At 44.8% G+C, this 23,280-nt stretch overlaps 1 protein-coding gene across 3 annotated transcripts in view; it reads right to left on the reverse strand.

Moving 5' to 3' along the window:
• Positions 1-23,280, reverse strand: part of LOC137436665 (laminin subunit alpha-1-like) — a 296,063-nt gene that overhangs the window by 149,205 nt on the left and 123,578 nt on the right. For all 3 annotated transcript variants that reach the window (XR_013624965.1, XM_078786676.1, XM_078786677.1), the window contains exons 19-20: positions 7,539-7,750; positions 4,960-5,066 (exon numbers count right to left, since the gene is read on the reverse strand). Coding sequence is in view for 2 of the 3 variants with exons in the window: in XM_078786676.1 (XP_078642802.1) it covers positions 4,960-5,066; positions 7,539-7,750 (319 nt within the window). In the remaining variant the exon portion in view is untranslated. The remainder of the gene's footprint in view (positions 1-4,959; positions 5,067-7,538; positions 7,751-23,280) is intronic.

Raw genomic sequence — 23,280 nt, forward strand, 5'->3', positions numbered from 1 at the left:
ACCAAGGTAGGTCAAGATGTTGAGCATTCCTGAGTTGCATATTATATCGAGACACAGATTGTCCGGTAGGAGGAAGAATGTCACGGTGACGATCACATTTTATAAGACCAAGTCCAAAACGCAAGAGAAACTCTGCTCAACAATTGCGTTTGCTCAACAACTGTAAACCAAAATGACAAAGTTGTTGCACAAAGGACTGAATGGAAGGGTTTGTGGGAAGAAACGTTCACCTGGTTGGGTTTGAGGGTAGAGGATGATCAGTCAAAACCCAAATCCGATTCAGGTTCCTCCTGATGACCCCATCTTTGTTTCAGTGGGTTCCTCCTGATACTCTAGTGCTGAATTTGGTCAGGTATTTGATTACATTATTATGTCTTATGTCGTTGGTGATTGCCATTATAAAACTACAAGGGCGTGTTGAAAAGTAATACCTATGATTATTTTTATCCGAAACAATTAATAATATTAGAATGAAACAAAGTGCTGTCAGCACATTAGTTCTTCCTGCCACTGGGGGGGGGGGGGGGGGGGGGGGGGGAAGGGGGGGGGAAGGGGGGGGGGTGGGGTGGGGGCGAAGTTTCGCGATTCTGATACGAGATGTCTCAGTGCTACATTTGTCAAGATGGCAGAGGGCAGCAAGACGTTGCCAGCACTGTGAAGTAGTCAGGTTCACTATGTCAATAAATTATATTTCGTTCAAAATCATGGTAGATTAACAAACCTATACATTTTTGGAAAGGTTATAGCATAAGGAAACTAAAAATCAATGTTTACATTTGGAGAGATACCTGTATGGCGGCCATTTTGGATTTTCAAAATGGCCACTGTAAAATACATATTTTGTTCTATTTCTGCCTCTAATTACCCTAAAAACTTTTAAAAATATACTAAACCTATATTTTCAGGGACAAGGAATCCAATGAAAGTATCAAATTAGTGCTATGGGGAATGGTAAGACACGAATCAAAGGTTTTGAATTGCAAAATACTGTCTTTATATTCGCGATAAGTTGCATAATCAAATACATGTTATCATTTTGTACAGGCAGTTAATAACATCAAAATGTGTCACAATAATTCATATCACCAAACATACACAGGCAGTCAGTATAACTTCACATCTACACAGGCAGTCAATGACAAAATATACACAGGCAGTCAATGGCATCAAACATACACGATTACAGAATATGCCATTTAGAGTTCGTCATCACTGTCCTGTGTGTCGTATCCGACAATATAGTCCACATCGTTTTCACAGTCCGTTCCACACAAGCAAAGGTTGGTCAAATTGATTGGCAAATCGAATTGGTCGAATGGTCGAATTGGTCGAATGGAATTGGTCGATTGGTCGAATTGGTCGAATCGAATTGGTCGGAATTGGCAAATGTAAACATTGATTTTCAGATTTTCCATGTAATAACGTTTCCAAAAATGTATAGGTTTGCTAATCTACCATGATTTTGAACGAAAAAACATAGTGAACCTGACTAAAGCGTGAAGTTCTGCTGGTGAGAGTTGGGATGACTGAGTGGAATGAAATGACTGGAGATATAGGCCGAGAAAAATATATTTCCGGGTTCTGGTCAGCGCGCGCATCGATTTTGACCCTGCAGGTCAACAATTTTTTTTCTTTTTCAAATTTGATATCGACGTTCGCGCACGGTTCTCCCCTACAAAACTGCGTTTAGTTTGTCCAAATCCAACCAGCCGTTCCAAAGATATGAGTAGTTTTGTGTGCCGTGACGTCATGAATCCAATAGGGAAGTTGCATGTGACGTCATCGTCTTAGTCACGTGACCGCTTGGGTGGCAAAACATTGCTTCTGCCACCATACGTAATGGTGGCAATTTGAAACTCGTCTCACAAAAATTGCCCCCTACACGATGGTAAAGAGTTGTTGTGCTGTCGGATGTACAGCCCGATTTCATAAGGGATCGGGATCGTCATTCTACCGTTTTCCAGATGACACAACGCGCTAAAACGGATTTATGGCTGCCTTGACTGCAGCTCTCAGGTGAGAATATGGCTCATGAGGTTGTTACCTTCGCTCGCGAAGCGAAAAGCAGGATTAGGCATTTGGTTACGTACATGTGGAGTGTGTGTGGCGTACGTGTGGCGTACTTGTGGTGTACGTGTGGAGTGTATGTGGCGTACTTATGGCGTACGTGTGGCGTACGTGTGGAGTGTGTGTGGCATATGTGTGGCGTACTTGTGGAGTGTGTGTGGCGTACTTGTAGAGTGTGTGTGGTGTACTTGTGGAGTGTGTGGCGTACTTGTGGAGTGTGTGTGGCATACTTGTGGAGTGTGTGTGGCGTACTTGTGGAGTGTGTGTGGTGTACTTGTGGCGTACGTGTGGAGTGTGTGTGGCATACTTGTGGCGTACGTGTGGAGTGTGTGTGGACTGTGGAGTGTGTGTGTGGACTGTGGAGTGTGTGTGGCATACTTGTGGGTCCACACGGGTCCACAGGCAGATGACACAGCCTCAGTTTCTCGCAATACCGCGAAAACGCCTCAACGGGCAAGCTACGGGCGTAAACTGACAGGTCAGTCTGATCAAACGACAGCTTTCCCGCCCCGCGGCCAGAACCGGTTGCCATCGACGACGCTCACGCGATGCTAGGCCTCTATCGGCTGGATATTGTCATTTATTGAAACGAAGACGTTCTTTGTCGGGTTCGTGTGAAGCAACCAGAAGGCCTAGAGAGCTGCGGGTGGTCTCGTTAGTTAGGCCTGTTAGTTAGGCCTATCTCGTTTGTCATGAAGTTGTAAGTCTCTGTGATAATCTGGTGGACTGGGAGAAGAGATCGTGGGAGACCATCGACCTGTTAGACCACTTGCGCATGCGCAGTGTTGACGCGATCGACGCATTGGAATGTTTGACGGTACCGCGAGGCGATCTCGAGAAGGAAATGGCAATCTATAATATGCTTGAAGAACTTAATAATTTTCAGAATAAATACATTTTAAAATAACTTAAGCTTGTGTTCATTATTTACAAAAAAAAAAAGGCCTACAAGTCCCATTGGCTGTCTTTAATTTCTCTCTGGACGGCACCACAGCAGATGAGGAGGACTGCAAGGCATGAGGACACAAAAAACACCTCTATATGTGCAATCCATGCTTTTCAAAAAGAAACAAGAAAAAAAAAACCGCATCGCCGCATCAATTCTGGAACTTTGGTCTGACCAGAGACCAGCAATATATATTTTTTGGCCTAAGAGTTGATTGCACCATTACCATCCTGAGAGTTAGTAGTGAGGGTCAATGTAGTACCACCACAAAGGATCACCAGCCGCGACTTGGCTCCGTCAGATTTTCACCCCTTCTCTAAACTTAAGTAACACTTTCGTGAAAAACATTTTTCTTCTGAAGATCATGTCATGGTCGCTGTGAAGCGCTGATTAAATCAGCAGGATGCACAGTTCTATCGTGACGGCATCACAAAGCTACTAGAATGTTGCCAGAAATGTGTGAATGGCACTGGTTATTATGTTGGGAAAAATATATGCATCATGGTAGAATAAAGATTGATGGAGACAAGGAGAAAAGCATTGAATGCATTGGGGGAGTTGATGTACTGTAGTATTAGGATTCTCATATATGTGCTGCTCGTAAATGTACGCAGCTGTAGAGGAATCCAAGTATGGTTTGAAACGGCAAAGGGCTTAGCTTGTGTAACTTTTCTTGGTTGCTTTATGAGCTTTCTTTGGCTGGAAGAGCATGGGGAGTGGGGAAGGGCAATTGTGCAAATCTGAGCTATCTGGTGTAATTGAAGAGGTGAGGAGAGCTCATTGGTTATTCCTTCCAATTGTCGGTGAGCGACTGGTTGGGTATATATATATATATATATATATATATATATATATATATATATATATATATATATATATATACGGTATATATACAGTGCCTAAAGAAAGTCTACACCCACTTTCAAAATTTTCATTTTTTTCAACGTTCAATTTTCAACGTAACGTTTTGCATTTAGGCCAAAACGTTCCATCTTGGTTTCGTCAGACCACAAAACTTTTTTCCACATGGCTTCAGAAGCTCGGGAGTGCTTTTTTGCATACTTCAAATGGGACTCGAGGTTGGCCTTTTTGAGTAATGGCTTCCTTCTTGCCACCGTACACGCCAGACTTGTGGAGTGCTTGAGATATCGTTGTCACATGCACACAGTGACCAGTCTTTGCCATAAAGGCCTGTAGCTCTTTCAAAGTTGCCATTGGCCTATTGGTGGCCTTTCTGATCAGTCTCTTCCTTGCCTGGTCATCCAGTTTGGAGGGACGGCCTGATCTAGGTAGGGTATTGGTTGTACCATACGCCTTCCACTTCTTAATGATTATCTTGACTGTGCTCCAAGGGATGGATATACCGTACAAGGCCTTTTAAATATTTTTATACCCATCATCTGATTTGTGCCTTTACAGAACTTTATCCCTGAGGTCTTTTGAAAGCTCCTTGGTGCTCATGGTTGAGTCTTTGCTGTGAAATGCACTAACCAGCAGAGGAAACCTACAGGAACAGCTGATTTTATTCTGAAATAATCAGATTCATTACAATTTAACACAGGTGGAGGCCAATAAACTTGGTGTGTGATTTTGAAGGTGATTGGTTACACCTGAACTCATTCACACTTGCTATTATAAGGGGGGTGGACACTGGTCCAACCAAGATATTCTCGTTTTGTATTTTTAATTAATTTTCTGAAATTTGTAGAATTTGTTTTTCACTTGGAAGTTGTGGATTAGGATGTGTAATAAAAGGTGGAAAAAGTCTGATTTAATGCATTTTCATTCCAGGCTATAAGGCAACAAAAGGTGAAAATTTTGAAAGGGGGTGTAGACTTTCTATAGGCACTGTAGATTACCTTAAGGGGGTCGATAACAGGCATATTTAATGAAGGGGGTTTTAACAGACATGTTTTATGGTTGAACAATCAGACTTCCTTCCTCACCTGGCATTTATCACATTGACGGCCAGTGACAAGCGGAGCACACGTACAATGACCGGTCTGTGCATCACAGGACGTAGACAAGGAACCTTTGGGATGACATCGGCATGCTGCGTGGAGAAAATGTAACTCAGGTGAATGTGCACCTCAGCAGAATATCATTTGAGATGCATCACAGACAATGATGATAGTCATACAACAATTGCTGCCACTTTGGAACATTTTATTTGCATAATAGTGGGGCGGCTTAGCCCAAATATTCAAAAGAATTGTGCATTTTGTGAAACAAGCACCAAATTTGGCACAAATGTACATTAATATGTTGCGAACATTTTCAGATATTGGGCCACTTGAAATTCCGTAATTTTTTTTTTCAAATTTTTTCAAATTTCGTAATTTCAAATTTTTCGGGTGACACCGTCACAATTTCGGTCTTCGAGGCCGGCCGATAGGCAAAGTGTGACCGGAAGGGACGAGGTTCTCCTGACCACGTGGCCCTCGATCTGGGAAGCGAGAGGCGTTCCATTAGTGGACGCGCCCCTCACGCCCGACTTTTGGGCGGCCCCGGCAGGCCGTTTGTTTTGACGTTCCGTGACAGGCCCCGCACCCCCACCTCCGGGCCGACCGGAAGCTTGTGCTGAGTACATCATACCTGAACAACTCAGTGAGGCAGAACACAGCAGTGCACACCAGGGTGACCCCTTCAGTGCATAAACCAATTAACCTGTCCACTGCAGGGCATATAGAAATGAAGTTATTTTCTGCATATAATAATAATATAAGTTCAGTTCTATATAACAATTTCTGTTATCATCACTACCACTACAACTACCACTACTACAAGCTTTGTCTGGAATTTTGTGGACTAACAGACAAACAGACATACAGACAAGCTGGGATCAAAACATTACCTCCTTCCACCATTGAGTGTAGAGGTAAACATCATGGAAATTATATCATGCCCTAGATTTAATTCATGCTTACCCGTGTATTTGCTTCACTGGTTCACAAGGTCTTTTGCATACATGTAATTCAGACTCTCGTCTTCATTGCTGACCACACAATGTTCGCAACATATTAATGTACATTTGTGCCAAATTTGGTGCTTGTATCACAAAATGCACAATTCTTTTGAATATTTGGGCTAAGCCGCCCCACTATATCGGCCGGCCTCGAAGACCGAAATTGTGACGGTGTCACCCGAAAAATTTGAAATTACGAAATTTGAAAAAAAAAATTACGGAATTTCAAGTGGCCCAATATCTGAAAATGTTCGCAACATATTAATGTACATTTGTGCCAAATTTGGTGCTTGTATCACAAAATGCACAACAGGTTTGCTATGCTGCTACACTATAAATGAGCAACACAAGTGTTTGCATTCCTCTCTGTCACGAGACATCTTTTGTTTACACAGCTGTGGAAGGTTTTTTAAGTTGCTCTTGGAAAGAGCGGTGTAACGTTATCCCAATTATTAACTTCTGCATAATTTCTCTTTTGTAGGATTGTGTTCACCATTTTTGTGTTCACCATGATTGTGTTCAACAAACCAGCCTCAGAGGCAATGATTCAATCTCTATATCCAGACGTGATTTACCTTGCTTGGCCTTACCAAAGAGGCAATTCGTTTGCCATTTCTAAATCGTTTAGCTCTGATTGAACAAGGAGAAAAAGACATCAAATATCATCGCCCCCATAGTTTTAGTAATTTTGCTCTGTGGAGTTAAAAGCCGCAAGTCGGCCATCTCTGGTCGAATTACAAAACAAAATCTTCTGCATATGTATACTCTCATGTATTGTCTTTGTGCAAAGTGTAAACAAAATCGTTCCATGCCTGTCAGAAATGGATGGGGACACGTTTAAGTAACACAATGGCCACCAGTCGGCCATCTTGGATCTGATCCCGGAACAAAATGACGTGCACATGTAAGCTACTATTCGTGATCTACTGTATGTGCCAAGTTTGAACAGTATCGGTAAATGCTTGTCCGAGAAATGGTTGAGGATGTTTTCAATACCGGGTTATTTTACAACTAAAATGGCCGCCAGTCTACCAGTCGGCTATCTTTGATCAAAGCGCAAAATAAATGAAGTGCATGTACCATCGTGTTCAACATCGATTTTGTTTTTTTTACAACTAAAATGGCCACCAGACAGCCATCTTTGATCGCATCACGATACAAAATGTCTTTGTGACAAGTACAAACCACATCGGTCAATACATCTCCGAGATATGGTTGCAGACGCACGGACGAGGCCCAATCCATAAGCCTCCGTTTCAGACCAAGTCCAACGGGGGCTCATAAACACAAACCTAAACTGTGGCAAGGCATTTTATTCGATACATGTTAGCAGTTTTAGTTTGCTTTACCATCAGGGGCCCAAAGGTGTGATATGTGTCCAGGAAGCCTACCATAGTACAGACAGTGTGATTCCTGTTTATGATAAATAAAAGGAGATTCCTCTCTTGGTTAAAATCATTTATTGCATCACATGACAAAATGAGTGAGTCCATTGGCTAGGAGATTGCACTTGTAAATGGTCAAATTAAAATTGAATGCAAATAAACCAGCAGTACTTACGCTGACAGTTTTTAGACACAATGGCGTCCCCGAAAAATCCATCAGCACATCGCTCACATCGCAATCCTGCCGTGTTTCCAGTACAGACTCGGCACTTGCCAGTCCAGGGATCACATGCTGTGGGGTTGTTCTGGTCACCATTGCCATTGCAATCGCATCGCTGGCACAACGCACCTGGCATCGTGGGAAATCTAAAGTAACCATCGGCACACCTGTCCAGGGTGAGAGCATGTGGAGGACACATTGAGACCTTTGAGTCAGAAAGCGAGAGAAACCTACAAAAGGAAGAAATTTCATGTGTACCAGTGGAGGCTTTCTTGAAGAAAAAAAATCACAAGGCATTGGAACAAAATTTGAAGTTAATTGAGAATGAACAAGCATTCTGAGTATTGCGCTGCAATACATGTCCCCTACCGGCAGTCTGTCGTCCGGAAAACTGTTGGGGAAATTACCAAGGGTTATTCACCCACGGGTTCTGAATCGTTCCCAATCTCAAATTACCTCAGGACGGGCTCACCTGTGATTCGCACTCGGGACTTCGATTTATACACCTTGCAGACAGGTCAGCAGAAGCACGAGAAAATAAGTTGTTGATAAAGAACCTTTCAAGTCGCTAAATATCAGTAATGAGGAGCTTTGCTCCTACGCGAGTCGAAAGGATTGACGCGACAAAAGACGGGAATTCGTCCGAGCTTCTTTATTGATCAAACGAAAACTCGGGTACTCTGAAAAGCCCGTTTATCGGGTAGCAATATATATATAAGCACACCAAACACGTCATGCCGGAGCGTTTGCCCAGGAAAGGCGAGACTGGGCATGCCCGGGCGGCCTGGGCGAGCCTGGGAAAGGCGAGTCTGGACATGCCCGGGAAAGGCGAGTCTGGACATGCCCGGGAAAGGCGAGTCTGGACATGCCCAGGCGGCCTGGGCGAGCTCGGGAAAGGCGAGTCTGGGCATGCCCGGGAAAGGCGAGTCTGGGCATGCCCGGGCGGCCTGGGCGAGCCCGGTACAGTGATCGCTCCCTGGTTGCGTCTTCGGCAGGTGTAAGGCGATTGTGTATGCTCAGCGGCAACCGCTACAGTAATTTATTATATTTTCCGGTTCACGATCAATGATCGATGTGCATATATATGTTGCGCGGCTTGGCTCCGCCCCTCCCGAAATCGCATGCTGTGTCACGCTGTTGACGTTCGCGAGACGAGGCTGAGGGCGCTCGGTGCGGCTTGAGGAGAACCCTGGAATAAACAAGAGATATCCATTTAAAAAAATATATTTTCGTTTAATTAACGATATCTGCCAAACCACGTGCCCTGTCGCAAATTTCAAAAGGACATTTTAGTGGACTGACATGCAGAACAGATCTGTGAAGTTTCCCATTGATTGGATCAAAAATGAGGGAGGAGCTCGGTTTTAAAGGTTTATGCTTAAAAACGTCATAACTCTGAAACCATGTGATGGATGACGTCATGCTCACTGACTTTTTTGTTCGTCATGGGTATGCGATTCTGCCTGCAAAGTTTGGCCTCGATCTGTTCAGCCGTTGCAGAGAAAAAGGGGTTTTCGTGTTTTCACGAAAAACAATATGGCGCCCGAACCACGTGACGACATAATTACAATTAAAATATTCTCCAGACCGAGTCCCTCCTATGGTGAAAATTTGATCTCAATCGGTCCTATTATTGCAGAGAAAATCTTTTTTTAAAGGAAATTAAAACTTAAAATGGCACTGAGTTGAGGATCATCAGAATTATCACAATTCCCAAAGTTCAAAGTGCCATAACTTTGTCAAAAATGATCGAAGCGTCGTGAAGTTCGAACTTGACCTGTAACTTATCATGAGGAAACCATGTGCCAAGTTTGAAATCATTAGCTTTAAGCGTTTAGAAAAAAAGTCCAGAAAACTGCTCTTTGAGTGACGGACTGACGGACTGACAGACTGATGGACTGACGGACGGAGGGACGGAGTGCAAACCAATAGTCCCCTCCGGTGTACACCGGTAGAGGACTAACAAGCAATTAAAATTAAACTGAATGCAGTAAAAATAACTTTTAGAGGACAATGTGAACAAGCATTCTGAGTATTGCACTGCAATACATGTCCCCTACCAAAGTTCAAAGTGCCATAACTTTGTCAAAAATGATCGAATATGCAAATTTATGCACGGTTGATGCTGGTTTTCAAACTTGATCTGAGGTATGCTGAGACACGTGTGTCACGCCTCGCCTCATTGATAAGCCCGCAAGGTCGCTCTGTGGAGCGGCCTGCACGTATTGCACTGTGTGAATTATATAAACTAGGGCGTGCCCGTACTATATATATATCAAAAATTATATCCCCCCCTCTATTTACATGAAATGGTTTGGTCCATTCGCAAAGCCAAAGCGAACGGCTTGCGAGTACGGTGACAATCCCCCCCCTCTATTTACATGAAATGGTTTGGTCCATTCGCAAAGCCAAAGCGAACGGCTTGCGAGTACGGTGACAATCCCCCCCCCCCCCCTCTATTTACATGAAATGGTTTGGTCCATGAAATGGTTTGGTCCATTCGCAAAGCCAAAGCGAACGGCTTGCGAGTACGGTGACAATCCCCCCCCTCTATTTACATGAAATGGTTTGGTCCAATTCGCAAAGCCAAAGCGAACGGCTTGCGGAGTTTGGTAAATAAATCGCCATAGCTCGGTAACTACTTCTCCGATTAATATGAAACCTTGAAAAGGCACACCCTCAGGTCCCCAGCAATATACCTGGCAAGTTTCAAGTATATCGGACCCGTGGTTGTCGAGAAACAGCGGTCACAGACAAACACACAGACAAACACACAGACACACACACAGAGATTACTGGAATTATAGATAGATTTATTACCAACTCAAGGTCTGAGGTACTAGCGATTCAAGAGATATCCATTTTTAAAATATTTTCGTTTAATTAACGATATCTGCCAAACCACGTGCCCTATCGCAAATTCCAAAAGGACATTTTAGTAGACTGACATGCTGAACAGATTTGGGAAGTTTCCCCTCGATTGGATCAAAAATGAGGGAGGGGCTCGGTTTTAAAAGTTCATGCTTAAAAACGTCATAACTCTGAAACCATCAGTAATTTATTATATTTTTCGGTTCACGATCAATGTGTATATATATGTTGCTCGGCTTGGCTCCACCCCTCCGGAAAGCGCACGCTGTGTCGCGCTGTTGACGTTCGCGAGACGAGGCTGAGGACGCGCAGTGTGGCTTGAGGAGAACTCGAGAATAAACAAGAGATATCCATTTTTAAATTTTTTTTCGTTTAATTAACGATATCTGCCAAACCACGTGCCCTATCGCAAATTTCAAAAGGACATTTTAGTGCTGAACAGATCTGTTATGTTTCCCCTCGATTGAATCAAAAATGAGGGAGGAGCTCGGTTTTAAAGGCTCATGCTTAAAAACGTCATAACTCTGAAACCATGCGACGCATGACGTCATGCTCGCTGACTTTTTTGTGCGTCATGGGTATGCGATTCTGCCTGCAAAGTTTGGCCTTGATCTGTTCAGCCATTGCAGAGAAAAAGGGGTTTTCGTGTTTTCACGAAAAACAATATGGCGCCCGAACCACGTGACCTGTGACGTCATAATTACCATTAAAATATTCTACAGACCGAGTCCATCATATGGTGAAAATTTTATCTCAATCGGTCCTATTATTGCGGAGAAAATCTTTTTTTAAAGGAAATTAAAACTTAAAATGGCACTGAGTTGAGGATCATCAGAAGTATCACAATTCCCAAAGTTCAAAGTGCCATAACTTTGTCAAAAATGATCGAAGCGTCGTGAAGTTCGAACTTGACCTGTAGCTTATCATGAGGAAACCATGTGCCAAGCTTGAAATCATTAGCTTTAAGCGTTTAGAAAAAAAGTCCAGAAAACTGTTCTTTGCGTGACGGACTGACAGACTGACGGACTGACAGACGGAGGGACGGCGTGCAAACCTATAGTCCCCTCCGGTGTACACCGGTAGGGGACTAATAAAAGTATAATATTGTTACGTTTGTAGGGGGTTGGCAGTGATTACCTTAGAACCAGGTAGAATGTATAGATTTGTGTGCTCCGATTGGCGTGAAGAAGAAGAACTACCTCATGTAATAAGAAGGGACTTCGTATTAGACCGGACCATCGGGTTAGGTTTGTATCTTCTTCCCCATTACGAGGAGTGGGGTATGTTAATTAGCTCAGGGATTATGGGTAATTATCCCTTGTACGTCGATACTTCTGTAATTTATTTCCGATGTCCCTTTTGGCACCACACCAAAGACAAAAAGCCAAGCCAGGCAATCGCCCCCATTTAAACTCACTAATTAAAAAGCGAACCGGAAGTCATGCATCAAGCCATGCCGCTGACAACCCTTACTTTGGAAGCACGCGGGACGAAAGATATGTGAGGCCACACCCAGAAGGGCAGTGATTGGTCAGGGTTTTGATTGACGGGGAGGACTGGTAAGAAGTGTATTTACCAATACACTGATTGGTAAAGCATGACAGATGACGTCAGAGCCTGGGTGAGAAAAGAATGAGATCGCAGACATTTTGTTCTTCCCCTTGGTTTAACGATCTAGCGGACATTTTCTTGCTTTTCTTCGCTTCGCTCTTCTCCTTGGCTTCTCGCTCTGACCGACCTTTATCGCTCTCGTGTGCCTTATCCTACCAAAGACAATAGCGATCGGTCGTGATTCCCTCTTGCGCATTCTCGCCCTGAACTCGTACGAACGGGGGCAATGTGCTCTTGGGCTCAAGGAACCGATCGGACCGGCCGTGTCCTGCGATATTGCTTGTGGTCACACCAAGAGGCACAACCGCAGTGTGGGAACTGCGGTTTTCCATGTGGATGACGGGTGGACGAGCACGGTGTGAAAGAGCAGGCTGCGCACCTGCTGTTCACTTCGCGTGGGAGGCCTACTTCGCACCAACGGGCGCGGCCTGAGGCCTTCTCGCACCAACGAACAGCGCACTTTCCCGCCAAGAACGGAGCCGCATCCAGACTGCGCGCCTGGGGCCTGGAAGCGTCCTGATGACACCAACCGGTCAAGTCGAGCTAAGTGCAATTAAATAACCAGACACATTTATTTGCAGTTATTTTATCCTTTGTCTGTGTTCGGGTCTTTAACCATTAGGGATTTAAGGGAGGCATTAAAAGAGAGGCTAAGTATAGTAGAGGATGATGTGGTTGAGCTTGAAAGTGGTTGGATGTCAATGAAAGATAGTCTGTTGGGAGCCGTTGGTGAGGTATGTGGATGGACAAAAGGACCACCGAGGCACTCGGAAACATGGTGGTGGGATGATGAAGTTGGGAGGAAGATTGACGAGAAGAGGAAGAAGTTCAAGGAGTGGCAGAAGGCAAAAGGTATGGGGGCAGAAAAGGCACAGCATGAAAGTTATAAGGCAGCCAAGAAGGCTGCAAAGAAAGAGGTAGCAAAGGCGCAGGAGGCATGTAGAAAAATGTTCGGAGAACGCATGGATTTGGAAGAGGGTCAGAGAGTGGTATTCAGGATTGCAAAGCAGATAGCGAAAGAGAGGTGTGATGTGAAGGGGGTGAGTTGCTTGAAGGATGAAGTGGGACAAATTGTTGTGGGCCCAGATGGAATTAAAGGAAGATGGAAGAGATATATGGAAATACTGTTGGATGCAGAGAATGAATGGGATGGCAACATAGAGAGTAACCCAGTTTTAGGACCGGCAGAGAAGATAACCGAGGAGGAAGTTGAGGAAGCGATAAAAGCAATGAAGAGTAGAAAAGCAGGAGGGCCGACGGGAGTTGTGGGAGATATGTTGAAGGCAGCGGGAAATTGGGGTGTGAAGAGAATAATAATTCATAATAATTCATTTATTTTGTATAGCGCTTTTCCAGAAGCCCAAAGGCGCTTTGACAGAGTGGAAAACATAATGCATAACAATACATGAAAACAACAATTGCAAAAAGACAAGAATCAATAGGGAAATATTTAAAGCAAAAGGAGGGAGAAGGAGAAGAGATAGTCAGGGGTTAAATGCTGTGGGTTGAATGTTGAATGCAGCGTTGAACAGGTGGGTCTTTAGTGATGTTTTGAATGTGGTGAGTGAGGAGGAGTCTCTGATGGTGTGAGGTAGTGAGTTCCAGAGGGTGGGAGCAGCGATGGAGAAGGCCCTGTCCCCCCAGGATCTGAATTTGGTCCGGATGGAGGGGGTCAGGAGGTTGGTACCAGCAGAGCGGAGGTTGCGGGTGGGAGTGTGTCTGGAGAGGAGGTCAGCCAGGTAGGATGGGGCCAGGTTATGGAGGGCTTTGTATGTCAAGAGGAGGATTTTGTACTGGATTCTCTGGGGGATGGGGAGCCAGTGAAGCTTGTAAAGGACGGGGGTGATGTGGTCACGGGTCCGGGAATGAGTGAGTAGACGGGAAGCGGAGTTCTGAATGTATTGGAGTTTATTGGTGATTTTTGAGGGTGAACCATAGAGGAGGCTATTGCAGTAGTCCAGACGGGAGGTGATGAAGGCGTGGATGAGGGTTTCTGCAGCCGTGGAGGAGAGGGATGAGCGGAGACGGGCAATGTTTTTCAGGTGAAAGAAGGCTGACTTTGTGATCTGTTTAGTGTATTTGTCGAAGGAAAGGGTTTGGTCAAAGATGACGCCAAGATTCCGGATGTGAGGGGAGGTGGATACTGGGATACCGTCGATGTTGAGGGCAATCTGCAATGCCAGAGAAGAGAATGACAGAGATCTGCAATGTGGTGGTGAAAGAAGGCCGCGTTCCAGTGGATTGGGAACTGAGTACCCTCGTCCCTCTATACAAGGGGAAAGGTGACCCTCTGGACTGTGGCTCGTATCGAGCGATAAAGTTATTGGAGCATGGAATGAAGGTATTGGAAAGGGTGTTGGAGAGGAGGATAAAGAAGAAAGTGAAGATTGACGAAATGCAGTTTGGATTTATGCCAGGAAGAGGAACGACAGACGTGCTTTTTATTGTGAGGCAGTTGCAGGAGAAGTACATGGAGAAGAGGAAGAAGTTGTTTCTTGGGTTTGTTGATCTGGAGAAAGCATTCGATAGGGTTCCACGTGAAGTCGTGACATGGGCATTGAGGAAGTTAGGAGTGGAGAAATGGTTGATCAGAGTAGTGATGGCAATGTACAAAAGAGCGTGCACAGCTGTAAGGACGAAGGACGGGAACAGTGGTGAGTTTGAGGTGAAGGTGGGAGTGCATCAGGGGTCGGTACTAAGTCCACTACTATTTGTAGCTGTGATGGAGGTGCTGGCTCGGAACGTAAAGGAGGATTTACCGTGGGAGTTGTTGTATGCAGATGATCTGGTGTTGATTGCGGAAATTATGGATGGACTGAAGGAGAAGATGAACAAGTGGAAGGAATGTATGGAGACAAAAGGTCTGAAGGTGAATATCGGAAAAACGAAGGTGATGGCAAGTGGTAAAGCATGTGGTGAGGTGGAAAGAACTGGGAAGTGGCCGTGTGCTGTGTGCAGGAAGAGTGTCGGAGTGAATTCCATTCAATGCACAATGTGCGCTGAGTGGGTTCATAAAAATGTAGTGGTTTGAGAGGGTCATTAACCAGTGTGGCAGCTACATTCAAGTGTAATACTACACAGAGGGAGCTGCAGATGGAGGAAATGTTGAGTTGGATCTTGGAGACGACGTGAAGCTGGAAGGTGTGAAAACATTTTGTTACCTCGGAGACATGCTGAATGGAGAAGGTGGATCAGACTCGGCAACGGTTGCTGGAGTGAGATGTGCATGGAAGACATTTTGGGAACTGAGTGGCGTGCTGATGAGGAGGGGAGTGTCGTTGAAGCTGAAGGGAAAGGTGTATGCTGCATGTGTGAGAAGTTTTATGATTTATGGGAGTGAGACATGGGTAATGAACGTAGAGCAGCAAGGAAGGCTGGAAAGGGTCGAAATGTGAATGCTTCGGTGGATGTGTGGAGTATCGTTGAAAGAGAGGAAGACAAATGATGAATTGCAAAAGATGATGGGAATAGAGCCTGTGATGGATGCTGTGAAGAGAAACAGGTTGAGATGGTTTGGTCATGTGTTGAGGAAGGATGAAAGTGACTGGTTGAGAAGAGTGATGGAAATAAATGTAGAAGGAAGTAGAGGAATGGGAAGACGGAGAAAGACTTGGCTCAAGATGGTTCAAGAAGAAATGCGGGCAAGGGGGTTAACAAGGGGAGATGCAGAAAATAGGGCAAAATGGAGAATATTGTCATGGGGACCGCAAGGCTAACCTCCGCTCTTGCAGGGAAAATGGCCTTAAAATGCCTGTTGTTGTTGTTGTTGTTGTTGTTGTTGTTGTTGTTGTTGTTGTTGTTGTGTGTTCAGGTCTGTTTGGGAGCGCTCCGATTTTTGAATTTATTGTTATTTGACCGTATTATATTTTGTTGCCAGCATTTCTAAATAAAGCCGGCATTTTCTTGTACATTTTAAACTCGGTTCGGTTTGAGTTGATTTATTGCAGGTTTGAGGATTGCCGGTGGGATCCGTGAAGGTAAGCGCTCCGGTTTCTTCCCCCCCCCCCCCCCCTCTTGTTTCCGTGGGGAAATGCTACCCTAAGGGCGTGGGCCTATTCTCCGCCATTTGAACTGAGCACCTTGGAGTAACAGCTCGTTTGGTTATCCGTGCTACCCTAAGGTGTTCATCACCAAGGGTAGTCACGTGACAATATTGTCCTTTCATATTCAAATTATCAATCAGTTTTGATATTTTCGACATGAACGGGAATGATCAAATTGGGGAGGGAGTGGGGAATGGCAGGGAAGGAAAGGGGGGAATTATGCAATCAAACTAGAGTAAGAACAAATTCCAAAGCAAAACTAGAACGGAACTCGGTAGAGCGCATACCTCCGCCAGGCTGTTCAGTTTGTTTTGTATCCCAATGATAGGCCGGATGGATTCGGACCGGAATCAAAATAGAATCGGCTTCTTCTTGTTGCCTAACCAACTCATCAACCCAAGTTTAGTCACAACTCATCCTCAACTTTTAAAATAACATGCTATATATCGATTTGGCCCCATCTCTCAATGGTGAAGAATCACTTTTTAAAAATTTAAAATCCTTGTTCTATTCTTTTCTTTTGAAAAATTCTTTGAAAAATCTACATTCAGATCTTCGCCAAAATTGAATCATTTCTTCCTTATCACACACCCAATGTGTCCACCAAGTTTTGCCAGAATTTGTCCATAACTTTTTGAGATATCGTGCTACATGTCGTTTTTGGCCCTATCTCTCAATGGTGAAGAATCACGAAAAAAATTCTAGTTTCCGGATCCGAATCCGGATCTTCACCAAAATCTAATCCTTTCATTCTCGTCACATACCCAACCTCCAAATTTCATCTGAATCCATCCACAACTTTTTGAGATATCCTGTTCACAGGCAGACAGACAAACAGGTAGACAGACAAACAGGCAGGCAGACAGGGGTGAAAACACAAGCGTTTGATTTCAATTAAATGTGACATGAAAAATATAAAACGAGAGCTTCCAGTGAAGCAGAACTCAACTGAACTGACTGGACAACTTTAATGCCGGCCTATGGCGGCCATTTTGTGACAGATCGGGTTGACATGCGATAGCAACCTACCTTGTGTGGTAAGAGTCTCACACACCAAGTTTGATCAAAATCCATAAATATTTGTGGATGTTAAAGTCTTAACGTCGTTTCGGAGCTGAAAACAATATGGCGGCCATTTAGTGACGGATCGGGGTGGAATGCAATAGCAACCTATCTTGTGTGGTAAGGGTTAAACATTCTAAGTTTGATCAAAATCTGTTAATATTTGTGGACGCTAGAGTGTTAACGTCGTCTTCATGACCAAAAACAAAATGGTCGCCTAAGTCCGCCATTTTTCAACGGATCGGGCTGAAATGTAATACCAACCTGGTCCTTGGGGTAAGGATGCTGCAGGTCAAGTTTGATCAGAATCGGTTGATATTTGTGGACGCTGGAGTGTTAACGTCGAAAAGTTAACGGACAACAGACGACAGACGACGACGACGATGACGACGGACGCCGGAGGGTTCAGTATGTGATGAACTCAACTGGACGGTAGTCCAGTTGAGTTAAAAAGTCAGTCACATGAGAGAACATGCCAGATAGAAAAGAGAGTCAAGTAGAACAGAGAAAACGTCAGATGCTTCTAACTTGAGTTATGATCTGCAAAATGATTTTCAAAGGGCACATGACCTTTGATCTATTGAGCGCAAAAATGAATCAGTTCATCTTAGTATCACAGTGCATACTCGTGCCAGGTTTGGTTAAAACCCCTTGTCTGGTTCACAAGTTATTGTGGGAACAAAGAATTTCAAAAGTCACATGACTTGAGCAGCATATACCTTTAATCTTTTGAACCTAAAATCGAATCACTTCATCGTTGCATCATAGTATATAGGTGTACCAAGTTTGGTCAAAATCCCTCAGGCAGTTCGCAGGTTATGGTGGTAACGAAAATCTGCTCGGCACACATGGGTGGGCGCACAGCCAGATGGATAAGCTGAAAACATAATGCCTTTGACGCCTACGGCTGTGGAAGCATAAAAGGGGAGGCCATTATGTGGAAATATGGTGGCCAAATTCCACAATCATGGTAGTCTGACTAAAGCCTGCTTTAATGCTGTTGTTAATGATGCCAGAACACAAATAAACATATGAATAACGAATAACAAGGGTTTCACATGACAACAACATAAACAACTCTGAAAAAAAAACACAAACGTAAACAAGGAAGAGCAATCAGAGATTGCAGACAGTCGCCAGGACGTGTTTATGTGGTGTTTATTACCTCCGGCATCAAAGGTGGATGAAGCTTATGTTTTCACCCGTGTCTGTCTGTCCGTTTGTGAACTAAATATCTCAAAGTTGTGGACAGATTCGGACGAAATTTGGCAGAGAGTTGGCGTATGTGACGAGGACGAAATGATTAGATTTAGGTGAAGATCCGGATTCGGATCCGGCTACGAGAATTTTTTAAGTGATTCTTCACCATTGGGAGATAGGGCCAAAAACGATACATAGCAGGATATCTCAAAAAGTTATGGACGGATTTGGACGAAACTTGTTGGACAGGTTGTGTGTGTGACAAGGAAGAATCGATTCAATTTTGGTGAAGATCCGGATTCGGCTATGATAATTTTTAAGTGATTCTTCCCCATTGGGAGATAGGGCCAAAAACGATACAAAGCAGGATATCTCAAAAAGTTATGGACGGATGATTTGGATTAAATGCGATTCTGTATTGTGATTTTCTGGTCTACTCTAGGACACAAAACGTAAACTGTTCATCTGGCGGAGGTATGCTCTCTACTGAGTGCCGTTCTAGTTCGATGCTGTGTTTGTGTGGTATATTGATGACATAGATTTATGTTCAATCTAATATGGCTGTTGAACCACATGACCAATGACGTCATCAATTTAATTCTCCCATACAATTTTTGGGTAGATCACCCTCAATAAATTTCAAACTGATCGGATGAAGCGTTCCACTTGTCTAATTATGATGTCATCATGATGGTACTGACGACATCATCATGAATACGTATATGTTATTGGGAGTACTTGACAATGAGCCATGTTTCAATTTTTTCCATGGAGCGATTTCGAGGAGATATATATATATATATATATTGTTACAGACGTGGCTTGGATGTTATTTACCGAGCGGTTTTGGTATGACCACGTCTGCACAAGTTACCCGATTATACCCGAACGTCGACTAATCGCGCTGCGCTAGGTCAATAAAGGAAAAGGACACCACGGCTGGGATTCAAATGACACGACACCCAGGGTTCAGTTCTCAAGACCTCCGGAGGAGGTTATATTAAGGCGGAAGGTTAGATTACAAGGACGAGAGGTACAGCATAGTAAGGTGGGCACTTAAACACAATCTTATATTATTCCCAACAGACGACAGATAAACGGGACAAAAGGCTGACTCACACGGGGTTTGATGGCTAGGAAAGCGGGTATCGATGGCTCAAGGTGCACTCTTGGCTCAAGGACAGGGTCGACCCGGTCCGGTCTAGAGATGCGGGGAGGTCGCAGCGCTCGGATGGCGTCTTGTCTGCTCAAGCTGGGGGCGCATCTCACGTCACGTCCGCTACGTGGCCGCGTATATCCGGCGGGGAGTGACACGCCCTCGGCTCGTTAGCTCCGCCTCGTGGAATCGGCACGTTGCTTCTCATTGGGTGCGTGCGGGGGGTTTACCAGGCTCCGCCCTTGACGAGGAGCTGACAGCCAGCCCCTTTGTGGTAACCCCGTGGAGCGCATGGTCTGGAGCGCATTGTTAATGGCGGCTAACCGAGCCGGTGTCAGGCCGCACACTCCCCCCCCCGCGCAGCGCCGTGCCCCTCTGTTGTTGTTGTTGTTGTTTGGGGAAGTAGATGGGAGGAGGTATGGGAAAGGTCCTAAACTCACTACTGGTGCCATATAATCACATTCTGGTGCAACGAAGAGTCATAATTAATGGAAACGAGTCCTTAACTGACATAGACTAAGAATAACTAGCAAGATGTCCGAAAGTTGTCTACGTGTGGTGCGGTGGACCTGGGCACGACATTTAATGGGGGAATAAGGGGAAGGTCGGCTCTACTGATTGTTGTTTACAGACAATGGGACTAGGGAATGGGGGATTGGGGATAGTTGGGGAGTATTGGGGAAATAGGGGAATATTTACAAGCGGATATGGAGGCCAAATTCCATATTCGCAACAATATATATATATATATATATATATATATATATATATATATATATATTGTTGCGGAAATGGCCCTTAGTGGTTTATTAAATATAGAATTAGTTCAGGTCCCCTCTTAGATGTATGTTTACCATAGATCGTCTGTACTGGGATGGTAGTTTTGTGTCGGAAGGTGTAGCAGGCTGTTTTGTGTGGTGCATTGGTGGTGTACAAGAGACGGTTCCCTTTTAATTACATCTTGACAATGAAACAAGGTGCAAGTTCCATTAAGACCGGCCTCGGTTGCAATGCCATGATCGAGGCAATGGATTGACGTGAGAAAGCGCGATTGAGCGGGCAAAAACGACAAGCGCCGTCAAAAACCGGAAGCGGCGCTTCGAGGGGTCGCTGAGGACGTGCGAGGGAGGAGGTGGAAAAAGACGCATGCGCGGATGGCGTGTGGACAGGCCTTCGCGGCGGGTTCCCGCCGGAGAGCTCTCTCCGCGCGTGGTTGAGCGGGAGAAACGGAAAATCGTGCTGATCGTGTGGCCGATAAGGAGAGCCGGTGGCCGCCATTTCGCGACGCTTGATGCGTGGCCGATAAGAGGGCAGGCCGCCATTTGGCAGACTGCAGGCCCAAGCGGGGCCTTCGAATCCGGCGACATCGGCTTGTTACGAGCTGCATTCGCCCTTTTCACATCTTCACCTCTCGTCCATCAACACCACCAAGTACCCCCCTGTCTTGTATGAATGTTGTCCAGGCCTAAGGTTTATCTCGTTAGGGTCACCCCGCGAAACCCTTAATTGTAGCTCCCTAGATAAGAGCGGGTTATTACTCATAGTTGAATTATAATGTTATCATGAACGCCTTGCTTGTTTTGTGTACCCTAATGTTCCCCCATTAAATCTGGTTGATTCATATGGAAGTTGCCGCACTGCATTCATCTGTGTCGCATTGAAGAGCAATCCGCTCGATTTGTAATTAAAACCAAGCTGGCTACAGGTTGCGGCAGACTTCGCTCGGTCTCTGACAAACCCAACCTGTAGCGACGGGTGTCTCCCCAACTGGCAAGGCACAGGTGTAATTTGGTATCGCGATAGAGGCGCGTAACCCGAGATCTGTGTCGAACCAGCCGGCGTTGCACCCGTGGGACGGCCGTGCCGGGAGGCGCGACCCGTCTCCTACAACACTGGTGTCAGGAGTCGGATTTGGACCTGGGGTGCATTTCGCACCCCGAACATCGATTGTGAGAGGCGCGTAAAGAGAAAAAAAAAAAAAAAACACGTCGCTCGCAAATTCCAAATTTGGTTTCATTTTTATTTTGAGTGGATTGGGTGTCAAACTTCGTAATTTATAAAGGAAGATGGAGTCGCAAAATGGCTGCGCGGCTCAGCAGCGTGACACGAGGTGGGAGAGAATCGGTATTAAGAGTGCAACGAGCCGCACATCACGAAGAAAACGCTCCCACCCACCGATCCAAACCACGTGGTCACAGCATGCGTCATGGCAAAATAAGCAGGACGACAATGCGTACATTAACGAGCTTCATGCACGATTGGGGGATGCCTGGGAGCAGGTGGAGTGTAAGGAGGATTATATTGGGGAGTTACACACGAAATTGCATGAGGCACTACAGCAGGCAAGTGAGGTTCAGGAAAATGAGGAGCAAAGGGAGTCACAACAATTGGTCGATGCACAGGAACGAATTCACTGGACGGAAATGGCCTTGGCCGGCGCATTGCGAGACAACACAGATTCCAGATGGGAACGAGCACGGATTCTCGAATTGGAAGGCATAGGGAATCAATTGGTGGAAAAAGTCCAGGTACTACAGGGAGAAAAGAGGAAAGTAGAGGGGAGTACCCATGAGTTGGAACAACTGAAGGAAAAGGTAAGATCCGGTGATCAGATAAGAGAAAGCCTAGAACAGAAGATAAAAAGAGGGGAGGAATACATGGAACAAGAGAAGAGCAAACTGAACAAGAGAATAGAGAAAGAACAAAGCAGAAACTCCCGGGATCGGGAGAACTTGAAAAAGGAAAGAGAGGAACACGATTTGGAATTGGAACAACTGAAGGGAGAATTGTCTGAGAAATCAAGCCAGTTTCGGGAATCAGAGTACAGAGGAAATGAACTGGCACGTCAAATGGAAAGTAGCAAGGAATACGGGAAGAGGATGGACAAAAGGAGAGAGGAAGCATGCGAAAGAGTAGAGGAGATAAGTGAGGAAAAAGAGAGGATGGAGAGTGAAATGTTAAGGAAACACACTGGGCAGATTGAGCAGATAGAAGGTAAAGCAAGACTAAAAAATGAGATGGAGTTACAGAAACACCAAAACAAAGAAAGGGAATTACAAAACAAGCTGAGGATGTTAAGTGAGGAAAGAGAGAGGACGGAGAAGGAAACGTTAAGGAACCACACTGTGCAGATTGAACAGATGGAAGCCAAAGCCAGGTTAAAGAATGACATGGATGAAAGGGTAATGAAAGAACAACGAATGAAGCAGGAGAAGGAAATTGATCAATTGAGAGAAACGACGAGATTGGAGAATGAAGAACAAAAGAGACGATGGGATACGAAACAAAAAGAATATGAATTTGAAATTGATCAACTAAAAAGGAACTACACTGTGCAGATCGAACAGGCAGAAGCCAAAGCAAGGTCAAAGAATGAGATGGATGAACGTGTAATGAAAGAACAACGAATGAAGCAGGAAAAGGAAATCAATCAATTGAGAGAAACGACGAGGTTGGAGAATGAAGCACAAGAGGGACGGTGGCATAAGAAACAAGAGGAATATGAATCGGAAATTGACCAATTAAAGGAGAAAGCAAGGGTGGAGTCCGCAGAGATGGAAAGACTCCGGAAAGGTAACGAACAACTAAAAAGGCTCAGAGAGGAAGAACGACTCAACTGGGAAAGAAAATGGAGCCAGGAAGTAGGGCAGCACAATAATGTGGGATGTGTGACGTCATCACAGGGAGGAATGTTAGTGGTGCAGGACTTGATTGGCATCACTCGTCGAATGAAACAACAATTGGAGCAAACCCT

This window comes from Myxine glutinosa, chromosome 11 (genome assembly GCF_964187855.1).
Source record: "Myxine glutinosa chromosome 11, kmMyxGlut1.1, whole genome shotgun sequence".
NCBI lineage: Eukaryota > Metazoa > Chordata > Myxini > Myxiniformes > Myxinidae > Myxine > Myxine glutinosa.